The 17,975-nt window shown below is 40.5% G+C and overlaps 1 protein-coding gene across 2 annotated transcripts in view; it reads right to left on the reverse strand.

Moving 5' to 3' along the window:
- tll1 (tolloid-like 1) overlaps positions 1-16,209 on the reverse strand; it is a 44,359-nt gene extending 28,150 nt beyond the window's left edge. The window contains exons 1-3 of one of the 2 annotated variants that reach the window (XM_067498955.1): positions 15,623-16,209; positions 712-834; positions 453-533 (exon numbers count right to left, since the gene is read on the reverse strand). In XM_067498955.1, the coding sequence (XP_067355056.1) occupies positions 453-533; positions 712-834; positions 15,623-15,803 (385 nt within the window). In that variant the 5' untranslated portion in view covers positions 15,804-16,209. The remainder of the gene's footprint in view (positions 1-452; positions 534-711; positions 835-15,622) is intronic. The other variant, XM_067498956.1, reaches the window with a different exon arrangement.
- Positions 16,210-17,975: the final 1,766 nt, after the last annotated feature.

Consider the following 17,975-nt stretch of genomic DNA (forward strand, 5'->3'; position numbering starts at 1 on the left):
ACTTTATTATGAAAAAACTAGGCACTTTTGCCTTGCATACTATACTGGTTTACTCTGTACAGAATTCTCAGGGGGAAAATTAGGTCTTGACAAAGTTACAATTAGCAAGTAGCAATTTGCAAATACAGTATTTAGAGTGCAGTTAATTTCTTAATATTTGCAAGTTGTATAACGACCCAAAAAGACAATTTTCAAAGACTGACAGGGTACATTGTGAATTTTACTGCAGCAACAGACTAAAAATTACAAAATTATTGGAACAAATCTAACATCTAAATTTGGACACTGAATGTTTGCCAAGTAAATAAGTTTCTGTTTGGTTTTAAATCATTCGTTCAGTAGGCTTGGAAACCAATGGGTTCTTTCTGTCTGCACTGTGCTGGAATAAAAAAGAATATATACAGATTACAACACAGAAATCACAAAGGGTTGTACATTTTTTTATTCCTTACCAAAACCATATCTGCGTATTTTTTCCAGTAGCAGGTATAATGATCCTCTCTTCTTTGCTGTCTCATGTTCTTCCAGGCCACCTGACAAGCAAAAACATACACAGGAGCCAAGAATCAACCCACAAACAATGCACAACAAACACTGATATCATCAGGTGGACCCTGTCTACTTCCTTCCTGCTCAGGATGTTCTACTCTACAGCTGCCAGTTAATGAGTGTGAGAGTGTGTTATATGATGATTACGCTGTGTCCACTCACCAGACATGTGCCCCTTTCGGGAGTGTGTGTGCATGTGTATGTGCTGTGTCAGGTCTATCGTCCTGTCAATCTGGAACATCCGCAGGTCATCTTCATCTAAAGCGATGTCTCCCCAAAATGCAGCTGGAAATTAGAGAAAAATCTCAGTTATTATCGTAGTAAACTCATAATTTCAGTGACCAGGCATGGCATTTGTCGAGACGTGAAGTTATAAATGTGTGAATGACTGGCTAGTCTCCAGATTTTTCCCATTGTTTTGCACTCTATATGCATCAACCCCAGAAATTCAAACCTTGTCAAGTATGATGTCTCGTCTTTTCAAGGCTGTTACAGCTTGGATTTATTTCCACTTTAGTTAAGTTGAAGCACAAATTGTTTGACCCACCAAGATCTCCAGGGCCATTGGGAGCTTTTTTAATACAATGTGCAGTAAAGTACAGTAGTAGATAATCAAGTACAATCATGCTACTAATCATGTACCAGGAAGCAGCTCAGGTGTTTTTCCTTTCACTACTGAAGTAATTACATCAATTGCATGTATGCTCCAGTAGTCGTCTTAGTCATTTATACTCTCTTACAATACCATACTGCACTCAAGTACTTATAGGTTTTAGGTGCTGTGGTTTTTATCAAACACAAGTTTCTGTTTTCCTTTTCTTCTCCCTCATTCTTTGACTCACACACACACACACAGTTCCCATTGGTCTAATAATGGTCCATTTGGCCATGTGTACTTGAGAAGTGACACTCCCTCTCCCTGCCTGCCAATTTATACCACTTGTGTCTCTCCCCCTCATGCCCCCTCTTTCCGAACTCTCTGGGTAAAGGTTTCTGCACACTGTCCACAAACACTATTTTACTCTTGTGGGGCTTACCACTGCAATCTGACACAGTGTGGTGCACTGTATTGTGGATGTATACTCAACATAAACGCCAGAAACACAGCAGAATAGTGAATGTAAAACCAGGCAAATGCACAGAATTTGTTGTAAAAAGCTGGTCATTTGATTCTGTTTTAGTAAACAAATAATGCATCTTATGCTTAAAGCTGGAACAATGAGAACATATTAGCACAATCTAATCAAGATTCTGTATCTAAATATTAGTTTTATACATTTCTTAGAGTTGATCTTGGGAATGATGCCTACTGAGAAGCAAATAATGCAACTTCATGATCATGTTCAAATTTTGGGCAGAGATTACACTTCCCCTATTGGCTACATTCTCCAAAATCTTTGACAATGATCCCACCTATCCTGCCACAGCAGTGAGAGCAGGGAATCTTGCAAAAGTTTGGGTAAATCCCATATTTTGTTGAGAGAGAAATAAAACCCTTGCAGCAACAGTTTGTCATATAATTTGTTATATAACATTTTACCCTGTTTGAAACAACCATTCGCATCTTTTTGTACAACACTACAACCTAATATGCACATAGCTGTGTTTCTATTTTTTTATTGTCCTGCTATAGCTACAGTATATCCCCCAGTCTGTAACAATAAACAGTTGGGTGATAAGCACTAACTAAATGATTAGATGAGTAGAGTTATTGCCCTCCACAGGGACTCAGAACACTAATACATTAACAATGGCATGTGAGAAGCTTGTCACTGCACTAATCAGGATAGCCACTAAAGGAAGTGGGGGGTCAGGGTGCCATTGTGCTCAACTGTGCTCCTCTCGCCAACAATAGTGCGAACCACAATGACCACAGATGGTTTACGAATCATGATATCAGATACAGTCTGTGTGTGCTGTTGAATGGTGGTGTCTTGTGTCGGATAGATATGATGATAATCTCTGATCTACAGGGTGGAGCTGCTGCAATGTTTCTATTATTATTTATTACACTACATCTATTATGTGTCGGGTGGCTGTGTATCAGTTGGTAGAGTGGCTGTCTACCGGCCTCAGGGTCGGAGGTTCGTGACCTGCTCTTCCCAACCATAGTTTAGTGTCTCTGGGCAAGACACTGAACCCCCAACAGCCCATACCCATCCCCAGCCACAGCGGATCATTAGTCTGGATGTTGATTTGGCACAGTTTTTACGCCGAATGTCCTTCCTGACGCAACCCTCCCCAATTTCTCCAGGGCTAGGCACCGGCACTGCCATTTTAAAATAATCATAAGAAACATCAGTATGACTGTTAGTAAATGAGCTTGAGACTTTAGCACAGCTAAAGCTGACCTTACTTTGCTTTACTGTTGTCATAATCAGTAACATGCATCTTAAAACTTATCTTAAAACATTCTTCCACTTCGCCTACCCGCAGAGATTAATGCAGTACTGGGTGCGGCATTGGAGAAGTTTTGGCATTAGCACTGGCACACCCCAAGCCACAACATCTATATATTTCCAGAGACCCAAGTAACACATTTAAACTTATATTTTTTGCTCAATCCATAACCCAATCTCTCAAATAATAAGTTAAAACAAGTAAAAGCATATTCTTCTTCACATTTGAGAAGTCAGAAAGTTGAACCTTGTCATTTGCATTTATTGACTATTAATCCATTATGTTTTTATCTTCAGAGTACAATTTGTCTTAATCAAGGGCACATAAAGTAAACTTATAGTGTGTGTTAGTGCAGATTAATGCTGCTGAAAAACGTTGGCATGACAGATTTTTAGGAATTTCATCAATTGCAGCTTAATGTAACACCACTTCAGTTTTATGTGACGCACGTACAGTAGAAAACTATTAGTTTTCCATCAATTAAATATAGTTGCATTAAATGGTCAAAAAGTGAAGTGTCAAATGTGTAAATGTCGTGACATTAAAGGGGTTTATCTGATACTGAAGAGGTTGATGTATGTGTGACTTTGCCATATAAAGCCACAAAAATAACAAAATGACACCATCAATTGCACTAAAATGTGGTCTGAACAGGCACTGGTACAAATGTAATTTCTGACACCAAATTGCACCACAGAGGACACAATTTCTACTGACACTCTTCTCTGTTGCGTTATCTACATAAGTATAGCCATAGTGCGACACAAATACAACCAAATGGGTACAAAGAATCCACTTACACGTAAAGAAAATGCCACTTCACCAGCAAAAGCTTGGTGAATTCTGATATAAACATAGACCGTGTCATGTTGCACCTGCATTAGTAATGATATTCCCCTGGCTTTGTTTCTATTTATAGGACGGCGTGTTTGTGGCAGTACGCTGACAATGGGGTTCTAGTAATTTCAGATATTTCAGGACAACAAGAGAAACTACAAAGATTAAAGGTTTTCTCGACAAAAGAAGCTGACACAAGCAGAGGCACAAAGTGAGAACGAGAGAGACAGAGAGTACTGTGATAGTAAGTTTGGCCCATTGATCGTTGGGGTCTTGCTAATCCATAGAGATACCATAAATAGCCCAAAGTCAAGCCAGTGTGTGAGGAGGGGTGAGGACAGTGAGGCAGGGAGATGCAGGGAGGAAAGGTGATCCAAAACCCCTAGGACATCCCAGGAGACCTACATCATGCTGACCAGGGCCTTATTGTTTGCCCTTCAGCAGGGGCACTGCAGCAAACACACACACACGCAAGTAATGCATTAAAACATACACTGAAAGGCAGACTATCCCCACATGCATCCATCACCTCCCACCATGTTGGCTAATTGGATAGCAAGCAGACCTGTTTGTGTTTTATTGAGCTTGGCTCTGCAGCCTGTTAGCAATCGTCAGGCCGTTGTACAAAAGTGACTGTGTCGTTATATGTGTGCAATGGTGGGGAACGATTGAGTGTAATATTGTCCAACGAAAAAAAATAATAATAATTTCAATTAACAATTTCCCCCTAAATAATAGTGGGTATTTATTTGTTACTTTTGGGACATGTAGGGTGAACATGAGCTTTAATGTAAACGTTTTTGCGATTAACTGTAAGCTGGGATTTGACACAGCAGCCATTTACATAACATCTCCCAAATTCTTACTGTATTTATTTTATGTAAAATTTTCCGCAAATTTTAAATATTTTACAAATATTCAGTACAATACAGCTGAGAATGATGCACATGGGCTGTATTCACTAAGGCGCACACACACACACACACACACACACTCTAAGCTCCTCATTAGGAAAATATAAGGTCACACTATAGGCGGGCTAAAATGTGTGTGCTTGTGTATGAGCCACTCCACTGTCTGTAGCTGTGACTGTGAACGTGCTGCAATATTTAAAAATAAATAAATCGTCCCTGTTTGAGGATTTTCTCCATCAGTAATCATTGTGCAAGCTGCTTGATCCATATAAACCCTCTGTGAGCAACAGCAGGTGTTGTGGTTTGAGGTTTGAAATGATGGAGCAAGGTTGCGTTCAACAGATTCACAGATCAAATAAACCATATTTTCCAATTAAGTGGGCTATTAACATGATACTTCATCCAAAAATATTTTTTAATGTGAAACAATCTGTAACACCCTGTAAGATGGAACAGAAGCAGTGCCACAAAGACAAATTTCTACTTTCTTCTTAACAGTCGTATTTAATTTTACTGTCCTGAATTTAAACTAATTATTAGTGTTTCCAGAACACAACTGCCCAACACTTTTGGAAGCACATCTCTACAGGCTGATGGCCTGCTTACTCTGAAGTCTACAGAGAGCAGCACATGAGAAGTAACACAACATAAACAGAAGATATTTGGCTTCTGGTTTATCGTTAACTTGCAGGCTTCAGGGAGACACTTTCGATTTGCAGGAGAATCATGGAAATCCTGGAAGAGGATGTCTGTGACTAACTCATTTCTGTGGTTGAAAATTAGATTTTAGAGCCATGATAAAGATCTTCTAAATATAAAAAAAGCTATGGACGACATCATGGTCATCATGTCACTCTCGGACTAAACACATGTTTCAGCTGGTTGTTTTTTTACAACACAGTATCGGACAACTTTCTATCAGAAACATTCACTACAGGCATGGCTCACCTGGAGGACATTCAGACTGACATGAAGATCCCACTTGCGGTTGTAACAAGATATGCAGGTTAGATGGAAAAGCAGATCAATGAGTGGTCTATAGTGGTTTATTAAGGGTCAGCTTAAAAAATATTGAGAAAAGAGCTTTGTACTGGTTAAAATGACAAACCGGGTTTCAGCTTCATTAATGAACATTCTTTAAGAAACCTTTTGTTTAATAGGCCAAGTCTGAAGGAGAGTAGCAGGAAATCTGTCTAGAATAATTGGATTATATTTTGATGTATTTGGACTGCCAGCAGTGGTCATTTTACCAAAGGTTTGTTGATCTTTTCACCAATTGGGAGATATCACTTAGCAGCTTGTCATTCCTGTTTAAACATTATGGCATGATCATTATATACAAACCTATACATGCAGGGCCATCAGGATTGTGCATGAGCATTTAAATAGAAGACTTTCTTCACGACTGTAATAGTCCGAAACACAGACAATGCAATTAAACAGTTGAGCAAAGGATGATACAACAGAAAAACAGAGTGATAAATGTCAATTTTAAGTTGTTTTTTTTATGAGCAGTGGCAATGATTTTAAAATTCTGGATCCCTACCAAATCTGCACCTGCCAGCACTAGTTTGACTTGGGATGCAACGAATCCCACCCCACCAGGTGTGGCCCCGCCGAGCCACCAAGGGCATCTGGCGTAAAAAAACAAATCAAAGTGCAGAATGTTTTCCATTGTGGCAACCCCTGAAGGGAAAAGCCAAAAGCCATTGGATTGAGATCCTGATTGTGGCTAGAGCTACACTATAGAATATTTGTACATCAAGCTGCTGTGGCAACAGACTGGAAATCCACCCAGGCCATAACATTTAATGCTGTGTCAAAGCCCATGAGTTATAGGATCACAAATTCACACAGGGTGTGATGACCCCTGTAATTCTGTGTCATTGGAGGTTTCACAAGCAACTCTCCACATTAAGATAATCTATGGAACCTTTTTAAGTTACGTACTTTAGCTTTTAAGTTAGTAAACTAAAATATTTTGCAATATTCTGTAAATAAAAAGGTGAATGTTGATTGCAGATCTGTGAACACACCTGTATTCAACTCTCAAACAGTTATGCTACACACACTACCCCTAAGATCCACAAATGGTACAGTGCTTTCTCCTTTGGCAGCAAATGCTAGAAATGGACATAAATCCTGAGGTGTAGTAGTTCGTAGGCAACTGCAACTGCAACTGCTTTTGAAAATACCACATGAATGGTTTCTATGGATGTTTACACACTACTGTAATCTAAAATAACTGCTGTGAAACCAAGCCATAAAACACACAGCCACACACACGCTCATCACGCGTGTGTAACTGGGTCTGGAATCGCTAAATTGAAGGGGAACAAGTACAAATAAAGCCCAGACCAATAAGCAAATCATGTTGGCAGGAATATATTAACCTCTTATACTGTCACAAAATACATCTATTAATATAACTTTTGAAACGTAAAAAAACAAAAACAACATGTGCAGAGTGCTGGTGCATGAAAGAGCATCAAACAGAAAAGATGGAAACAATATAACTTATTGTCAAACGTGGTTACTTTACAAGAGTTTGTGTTTCTTTGACCATAACTGAATTAGAAATGTAAAGAAAAGTATAAAGGAAATATGTGATATCAAAAGAGCTGCACACTGAAAAACAGCTCCAACATTCAGTGAACAGGATAACTGGCAAAGAAACGTTCGGTATGAGGCAGAATAACATATCATATGACACACACACGCAGAGAGATCTGTGTAACCTCCTAATCACATTACTGTAACACTGGGATTCTCCAGTAGGTCATGGGTTTGGCCAGACATTGTGACGGGAGCCAAACATGGCTGGATTTGTGTCCTGGGTGAGGACCAACCAGCGGCCCACAATCTCAACAAGCTGTGTACAAAGATCCACTCTAGCAGTACAGTATAATTTATTTAGTTAATCTTTTTAATTATCTTACTGAATCATATAGGTCTACTGTTCAACTTATGAATAACTCCCAACTCAAACAACTTGAATTTATTTTTAAAGGGCAACTTATCTTTTAGAACCTTAAAAGGCTTAAAGGAATAAAGATTTTAACCTAATAAACTTAGCTAGAAGTAGGTTTGCTATGTTCCAGGGCAGCTTTTCTTCTTTCCTCAGCCAATAACGAGTGTATGATTTGTGCTGCTATAAATACCATCAGGAAAAGCAAGGTGACATTAAAGCACCCAGACTTTTAATAATTGAGCAATGCGTGGCAGGTGGGCGGAGTGACGGTGCTGCTGACTCATGGCTTCTGCGGCTCCGGAACAATGACGCTCCAAAACAAACAACTGGCTCTCAGCACGCCCGCAGAGTTTGTGCTGAGGCGGGAATCCTGAGGAAGGCTTTGTAAGCTCAGTGGCAGGAGCACTCTGCTCGGGAAAATCCTGTTTAATATATTATGAGTGAGACCACTCGCTCTCTTACCAACACACACATCCACATCGCCAAGCACACACACACTGCTCTAATTTCCTTCCTACAAAAGGGATGGGGTGAACAGTAGCTCACTGTCACGACATGGTGGAATTAACTTCATTGAAGAGCTCATAGCACACATACAGTGTAAACGGGCACAGGCACATATACACTTGGTCTAGAGACAGAATATTAAAGTGCTTCAAAACAGCTAAATCAACAAATTACTTCATTTCCTGCTTTATAAAAACCTGAAACTCTTAGACAACATATCCATAGAGCTAAAGGTCAAGCACTGATTTATTTTGAATTGATTTGATTTAGTTTTTGATCATTTAAATGCAGTACAGTAAAGAACAGTGTTGAGTAAAGTGTTTCAGAATTTATCCTAGAACAAATTCTCAATAACACTGTTTCTAAAACTAACTAACTTAAATGTTTATTATATTGTTTTGGTTTATTAGTAATTTCTTGGGCATCATACATAATAAAAAAACAAAACAAACAGTAAGTAATCAAAATACCTGTTCATAAAAATGCATTCTAATACAGTTGTCGTATGAGGACCCTAAAGCAACGCAGTGAGAGAGGGATGTGAGATAACCGATTTTATTTCAAGTGAGACAATAGATGAACAATGAATTAAACAAAGACTAGGCTGGGTAGAAAAATTAATACGTGAACCAAGGACTAAACAAACTTATCATGGAATACGGGATAACAGAAGATGAAGAACTAAAAATCACCCCAACAAGGAGGACAAAACTATCTAAGGGATATTTACAGGTTATAGACTGTAAAGGGGACACGAATCAGGAGATAACCAATTACAAGTCAGGGTCAGAACACGGGCAGACCTCAGACCAAGATGCAGGTAACAGAAGTGCACATGAACAGAGTCAAGAGTCCAAAAAACCATGAGACGGGGAAACTCTAAGACGGGGTGTGGCATTGATTACAGAGACAAACAAAGACAATGATTTGACAGGGAACCAAGGGGAGAGCTGGGTTTAAAAAGGCAGGGGAACAGGTGAACTCAATTGAGAGCGATGATTTGTGATTTGCCAAAAAAACAGCGTGGAATGGGACCAGCAAACTCAGAGTTTACATGCAGTGCAGAGGATCTCTGTTGTACTGTCTGGGATCATCGTGTTTTAACATCATGTTAAATGCTAAATAAAGTGCAGACACCGCTGCTAATAAACAAGCTAATCTCTAGTTTGAGAGCCCTGACACGCCCACAGCCACAAGAGAGAAATGGTGGAGATGACGTTTGTCTGCCTCATAAATTGTGGCACGTTAGAGGACACATAAAGCCAGATGTCATCTGTCTTAGTTTTTAACTTGAAACAACAGTTTTTATGTACACTGTAATAACCGGAGTCCTTCAACGTAGACATTTTAAACATCATGTAACTCTAACTGAACAAGTTACTTTATACAAACTAACTGATGACAGGTTTACATGTGCAGATCTTTGCCAGACAGAGCAAACTACAAAGATGTGAGTCAAAAATGTTTAAAACTCTGACTCCACTTTATCACTAAGTACAAACAGCATCGGTTTCAGATTTCCTTGTCTGATCTTAGCTGTCACATCAAAAGCTTGGACACACACTGCGAAAACACTCAGGTGATCAAATATGTGCAAATAAATGAAGAAATTTTCCCGCTGTACTTATAGAAAGTGTTTTATCATTGAAACAAGGAAGACAGTGACTTTTTCATCAGAATGTAAAGAAACTGTTAAAGTGCTATTACAAAAATTTGAATAACTGGTTATGATCAAAACTAAACAAATCTCATCGCTTCAGTTTGAGCCTGAGTACAGATTAAAATGTTTTAAAATGCTTCCATAAATCAGTAGCATTAACTACATACAGCACACTAATTTCATTCATCCAGTGATGCTGGCAGATGAATGCAAACCCATCCCTACTCTCCACTGGAGCAGCTGGACCATCTCTTTTTTTTAGATGAGCTTTAAATGAGCTTTGGCCAAATTGAACCACGTCATGTGGACAGCAGGGTGACAACAATCACATGGAAGGCCCTGGTTCAAGTTCCACATAAAAACTGGGATATAGCTGTTAATTTTAGTTATGTTGTTGTTGCACTGGCCATGAACTTGACACTGATTCACTATCAACTCTGCTTGACTCTGGAAAACTTAACAAAAGCCTAGGCTGTGTACAATGAACAGAACAAACCACCACTCATTACATGTTTATTTGTCTTTGAAATAATGAGAGCTCAAATGCTAAAGTCTTATCCGACAGTCTTCTCCAACTTCAAACGCTCCTGACATACTTCAACAAAATTTCTTATTGGAAATCGTAAGCTGTAATATATGAGCTTGGACATGTGTGTTCATTAAGAAATGCACATATTACACACTTCTATGATACCCCACTTTTATATATGAAGGACAGAATCTGCAGCCCGTTTCTTGGGTCACTGCTGAAGAAAACATCCCAAGCTTCATTCGTACATTGAGGTTTTGTTTAGCTTTCACTCTGTGTGTGTGTGTGTGTAAGCAGTTTATGAGAACAGTGATTTGGAAGGAAGCATGAATGACTCTTGAGTGAGCGTACGAGCTCGTGCACAGGCGTATTTGTGTGTGTACGTGCGCGTGTGTGTGTCATCTCCAGCTGAGTAGCAGGATGCAGACAACCAGGAAGAGATAAGCGCGGGTGAATGGAGGGAGCTCTGCGTATGTGTGTGTATAAATCTAGTGTGTGTGTGCGCACGCGCATGTGTGTTCATGTAGGGAAATCACTTCACAAAGGCCTGGAAGTGTGTGTTCTCCTGTCTACTAGTGCGGGACTCGGTGGAGATAAGCAGACAGCCAAATATTCCCGTTGTGTTTTCCCAGCAAAAACAGGAGGCGGAATACCAACCACTCAGACCGATGCCACAGGGTCAGGCCTGGAATGAGCTGCGCTTCCACTTCTTACAAGCGGCACTCACCGTCAGACGCAGTCTCTTTACACACTGACAAACAGAATGAGTTGGTGATAAGAAGAAGAAGGTCGCAACTAACAGTTATATTCACTGCTGATTAATCTGCTGTTTGTTGTTTCAATGAAACCATTAATCACTTTTTTCTACATCTCAGAAGACAGCGAAAATGTCTGTGTTGTGTGAGGACATGTTGGACCCATTTGTGGAAGTATCGGTGTTTACATGTTTGAGGTTTTCGTGAGAGTATATGTAAATGTTGACACATGTACAAACCCCATTTCCATAAAAGTTGAGACACTGTGTTAAATGTAAATACAAACAGAGTGTAATGATTTGCAAGTCGTTTGCAACAAGTTTCGATGGTGATTAGTACAAAGACAAGATGTCAAATGTTAAAATTGATTAATCTGTTTATTGGCAAAAATGTTCATTTTAAATTTAATGTAAGCAGGACTTTCCAAAATGATGGCACAAGGGCAGCTTTGCCAGTGGGTTGCATCACCTCTTTATTTAATAGCACTCTCTAAACCTTTGGAAACCTTTGGGAACTGAGGAAACAGCCCAACTCTTGTGGTTTTAAAAAACATTTTCCACTTTTATGCTGTATATTGGATTTAAACTGATCACCAGTTTGGCCTATTTTTTGACTCATAATGCCCGAAATGTTTTCAAGGAGTGACAGGTCTGGACTGCAGGGAGGTAATTTTAGCACACGCACTCCTTCACTACTGAGCCATGGTGTCATAATATCTGCAGTTCTCCACTTTGCCTCAGTCCATTTTAAATACATTTGGGCAGAACTTTTACTTAAATATCAAGTTTGTGTACTTCTACCACCTCTGCACACAGTGTATCAAATTTTGCTGTGTGTGGGGCTGTGTAGCTGCAGACGACTCAGAGTGGCCATGCTGACCCTTGTGCCCCATGACATTACTGCGACCACCAGGGTTACAGCAGTGGATGATCGTTAATGTATATGTTTTCTTTGCATGGTGGAGTTTTAACTTGCACTTGTGGACACAGCTACAATGGATTTCAGAGGTGTTCCTGAGCCTTTGCAGTGATTTCCACAACAGGTCAGTCGTATCTGTTTTCAATATGTGCCACCTGAGGACCCAAAAGATGACGGCCATTAAACCTTGTCCCTTGTGCACAAATATTTCTTCATTCTCCGATTCTCTGAATGTTTAAATAATATTATAATCCATGGATAATGAAATCCCCAAATTCTTTCCAGTTAACTCTGAGAACGTAATTACTCTCTTTCACAGAGAGGTAAACCATGCTGCATTCTTAATTTTAAAAGGCTCAGCCTCTCTAGGATGCTCTTTTTACACCCAATCCTGATATTCACCTATTGCCAAAAATCCTAATTACTTGTGAAATGTCCCACCAAGTGGTTTTGTGAAAAGCCTCCTTCAAATTTGGAATCAAAAACATTACATTCAGTTTCTAATGACAATTTACCCAGCATACCCACCTATTTGGAAATGGCACTGTATATGTGAATCATGCAAATATGATGAAAAAGTTTTTTACTCTCTCAAAAAACAAGCAAAGCCTAATTTAATTTTCTTGCTTCTGCTTGCCATCAGACAAATTACAATGGTATTCAATTTACAATGACATAATACCAAAACAGCAATTCCTCACATTAGAAGTGGTTATGAGAAATGATTTGAGATTTTTGATTAATATTTGAGATGAGGAATTGATTGTTTGGTCGAATGTTGATTAATTTGTACTTTTCGATGAATAGGCTTTTATTAAATTTAACCCTAACCTTATCAATTGTTCCGATGGACAGAATAGTGCAAATGCTGTAATGTGGCTGAAAGTTTCATAATGGGTGGAACTTTAATAGAGCAAATAAATGGTCGAGGTTTATTTGGTCTACTCATTTATTAATCGACAGTATTATCTATTTCAGCACTAGTCTTTGACTATATGGACATACGGATTATATGCAATAAAATGACTTTGCTCAGATCTTGTCATAATATAACAGAATGTGAGATGATTGGGTGCATCCTAAAGGTCCATTCATTACCTGGTGCACTCAAACTGAACCCAAAATTTAAAAAACACAACCCAAACTAAAAAAAAATAGAGAGGGTCCAAGTACATGAAAACATTTCCAAATGATTTAAAAATGGTTCAACCTTGGAGAAACACTTTTGAAAGAATTTCGCATGAATATATCCAACGCATACATGTGATTTTTCAGCTACAGTCACTAAAGGGAACATGACTCCTGCTTGTGTGTCAGGGCATAGACTGCACTCATGCAGTTCAATAATGCAAAACTGCCATCTGATTTGCATTTAATCTGAATAAAAAAGTCCAGACATAAACCTTGGCTGCAGGTTGTCCCCTTCCCATCCCTTTTCGCCTGTTGTTATTTGCTCTCTACTGTCAAATATCCCATAAAGCCAAAACAATATCTTTAAAATAGCATTAACCAAAAGTAAAAAATGTGCATCAATAATCTCACTCAAAAAGAAAAAATAGAATCAGGTATTGATGCTCTGAGAAACAGGATACTTATGTGTGCACATCTGTGGTCAGTCATCCAAGAACGTGAGTATAAATACATTCTTTATGGTCACTGATATTTCGAGAAAATAAAAACATTACTGTGTTATTTTAACCTACAAGAGTCAGACAGTAACTCAAACATATGCAGACTGACTGTCTCTCTGTAACCTGCCGGGCATCCATCCAAACACACATACACATGCAGACACTTCTTAGTAAGGTCTAAGCAGAACTAAAAGCCACAGAGTTACGGGACTGCAGTATCAACATAAAACCACCCCCACAGAGATCAGTCTAATGTGCACTAGAACAAACACAAATACACACACCACAGTTGTCAGATTTGGGTATTTGGTATGTGAGGAATGTGTGTTGATCACGTGTGGGCACTCAGTGCACTGGGGTGGAGTTTTTATCAGCCCAATGTGTCATCACAGACAGCATTAAGGCAGCAAATTGCCGATAATACACACGTGAACATAAATGTGCATGGACATATATGCCCACACACACCTATCCGAACTGAAGAAGATGCTTACTGGTTCTACAGCACCACATCATCACTCTTGCAGCTCTGCAGGAACAGTGGAGGTCATACATGAAAAGTGAATGGGTTTGAAGGGGAGTAGAGTGGACCGGAGCACAGTAGAGGGGAGATTCAGTTAGCATGCGACCATAATCCTTATGGGTCAATGAGTTTTGCTGCATACAAATAAAGAGCGGTGATGGTGGAAAAAGTGAAAAGGAGAATGGCACATCTTTACATTTAAATAGATGTGTGTACATTTAAATTTAGATCAGAAAACTAAGCCTCAATAATGATAATTATGTACCAAACAAACTGTTCAAAGTTTTGCTCTTCTTTACTGATTTCTGATCCAAACTGTGACAATTTGCTAAACAACATTTGTGTAGTTGATATTTTACTGAGAATTTTGGTATATGTCGTTAAATAAACGCATTTTCAACAAACTGAAATACAGACATAATTACAGTGTTGGTACTAGTGCAGGAACCAATATTCTTAACACATCTAGGTAAAACCCTTGTCAGATGACACCAAGTCATGTAATCAGATCATATGTGCTCTAAGAAATATAGAAAGGAAGGTTGCTTTAATTTAAGAACTGCATACATCTTAAGTGGATCTCAGGGCTTTGAGTCAAAAACATGAGTTCACTGGGTGGAGCACACAAATGACACATACACACACACACACACACACACACACACACATACATAAAGCACTGTATAAAATCTGGAGTAAAAAACAATATGTATAAAAAGCTCTTTAAAGGGCAATTTGTTACATTATGGGAATCCCATAATGTAGCTACATAGATGGAGCCTTTAACATATACACACACACAGCCAGTGAATGTATTATGAGAACCAACATGGTTACACTGTTGTTCCACTGCAGCTCCCAACTTCTCATTAATGTCCAACAAGAATTTTATCACAGTGTGTTTGTACGTGTGAGACTGAGAGAGAGAGATAGGCTGTACAAATAGAGAGAGTGAGATGTAAGTTGTGTCCAGCTGTTTCTCATCTTCGTTGATGGTTGATTTAACATCTGGACGCACCGCAAACAGACACACTCACGCGTGCATGCACAGCCTGTCCATTTACATTTGTGCCACAATCAGGTCCACAAATTTCGCCTGCAGGCGTTGCAGCCGTTAGGTGTTTGTGCCCGCATTGAAAAATGCATCTAACGGTCTTCACCGGGCTGCACGTGCCCTCCACCCCCAGGATCACCCGGACACAGACTTATCGGTTATGACAGGTGGGGATAGAGGGGAATCTGGACCAGTGCGCACACACATAAACACACACGCGCGTGCTGTCATCTCTCATACACACAAACACGTGCCGCCTTAGGGCCAGCGCGCTCGGTAGGACGGGAGGTTCACTCTGACCAGAGGAGCACAAATACTTCTTTTCTCATGTTTTTACATAATTAAAATGGACAAAATATAAACACAAGACTCACCAGCTTTGCATGGGTCCTTGTAGTCAATGTTCTCCGTTTTCTCCTCTTCATAATAATCGTAATTTGGCTCTTCGTAGTCGAAGCAGTTACAAATAGTCACTTTGCCCCAGAAAGTCAAGCCGGCAAGCACCAACGTGATCCAGCGCATCTTAGCGGCCAGTGCCGAGGGTACTCGGTCCATCTGAAGACTGAAACGAACGAATACAGGCCTCTGCTGTTAGGAGATGGTCAATCCACTCGTCAAAGAAAGCATCGGCGGCAGGAATTTAACAGGTCATCGCGAGGATCGGTCGCTCCTGACAGTCTGGCTTTGGAAAGTGTTGGCTGCTGCAAGTTATTTGGCCCGGCTCTCCTCCATGCTCTGTCCGTCCCGATGTCTCTCAGTCAACAATCTGTCCGCTGAGGGGCTCCGCCGTCCTCCGCTTTTGCTTCGCAGGTAAGGCTTCTGTGGGACAGACGAGAGCGAGAGAGAGAGAGACGGTGAGGCTATCAGGACTGGATGACACCGGAGCGTAAAGACGCACGGCAGTATGTCTGCTGCTCGCATAAGAAACCTCGGTGTCACATATCTCCAACCAGCACTCCTCTCTCTCTCTCTCTCTCTCTCTCTCTCTCTCTCTCTCTCTCTCTCTTTCTCTCTCTCTCTCCTCTCTCCTCCGAGTCAGCGCACCGCCTCCACTCACACACAAACACACACACCTCCACACATACCTGCACTATTCGACCCTATTGGTGCAGACCCAAAACTTTGTTTTATCTCAATTCGGGGAGCACTTGCAGTTTCCAAAGATCCCCTCTCTCGCTCTCTCCCTCTCTCTCTCACACACACACTGACAAAAGAAAAAAGCTCGTGAAGATGCATGCAGTCGGATACAAAGACAAAGAGATCAAACTTCAGAGTCTCCTTTCTCTGCAGAGGAAGCGCGCATTGATTATTGCAGGTTATTGGATCTCAGCTCACATGGATCTGCTAAATGAAATGAACTCGCAGTAAAAACCGGTAGTGGTAAAAGTAACACGGTGGCTACAAACTTGCCTGTGGTTTTTAGTATTCATCCCTCTTTAAAAGACCCGGTGCATAATGGGTGTCATCGGGTTATTCAGAGGCAGGTGCCAAGTAGGTGACAGCCAAACCATAAAGTCTTTATGGCCACGACACAGGATCACTGCTTCTCTCCTCCTCGTGTTCTGTCCTACAAAAGATGCATGGAAACATGTTAGGTTATATTAACTGTAAGCCAAAACAATTACGCGTGATTTGGTCTTTGTGCATTAAAAGGGCAAGTCCGAGTATAATTTTGCAGTGCTAAAAGAGTTTTGGTGGGTTATATTACATAGTGTAATGTGATGAATGGAGCAAAACGTAGAGAAAACAAGCTATGACACCCACTAGATAATCACCTTAAGGCAAAACGAGTAGCCTACTTTAGAACGCGCGTTTGGGGGATGCTGCAAATGATCGATTACTTTACACAAGCGCCCTCTCAGCTGCATTCATATTAGTAGTTTAGGTAGCCTACCCTATATACAGGTAGATAAATCGATGTGCCAGCAGTAGGCAAGTCTACAACCGAGTTCATGTCCGTTCGTGATCCTCTACTGCATGGACTGAAGGAACCTCTATTCCGTGAGACTATAACAACCCGTTATTAAGACGTTATTCACAGTTTAATTGCTTTTGCTAAGTATGCATTGTGACTGCAAAGTTGCCAACAACCACCCATAATCCTTAAAGTGCTACCTGCAGGCATGCACGCAAGGCAGGCACAAGAATTAAAAATAAAACCGCAGCAGTTGTTGACAGACATGCTCTGCAGCCCGTGGACACCTTGTCGAGGTAAATCCTCCTGAGACGACTTCACCCTGCGTCCGCACAGCTTTACCTGCTGCCTTACCTGCCCGGGGTGCATCGGTTTGCTGCGCCGCCACGGAGCGACCCATCTTGCTTCAAATGCAGGGACTTTCTCAGGGGGCCTCCGCTATCAGTTAGCAGTTCCATACATGTCCGTCTTCACCTCCCCTTTTTTTGTTTTACCGGGGATTACTAGGACGTTGTCTCTGCTGCTCCCGTCTAATCCTCCACCCCAGGAGAGGTAACAGCGCGCTGACGTCACTCTATCAATCCAGCCGCAAGCTGTCCACTACAGGCCCCAGGGCACGGCCGCAAATCCCCTGGAGACAGTGCACACACACACACACACACACACACACACACACACACACAGTCTGGGATTGTAGGTCAACACACACCTGAGTTTTGTCCCGAAATAGGGATAAAACAGAACCTTTTAAAAATTGAACTAGTTTCTGAGCTGTGAAGAATAAAAGACGAAGCATTTAATTCTGATCAACA

This window comes from Channa argus, chromosome 3 (genome assembly GCF_033026475.1).
Source record: "Channa argus isolate prfri chromosome 3, Channa argus male v1.0, whole genome shotgun sequence".
Classification (NCBI taxonomy): Eukaryota; Metazoa; Chordata; class Actinopteri; order Anabantiformes; family Channidae; genus Channa; species Channa argus.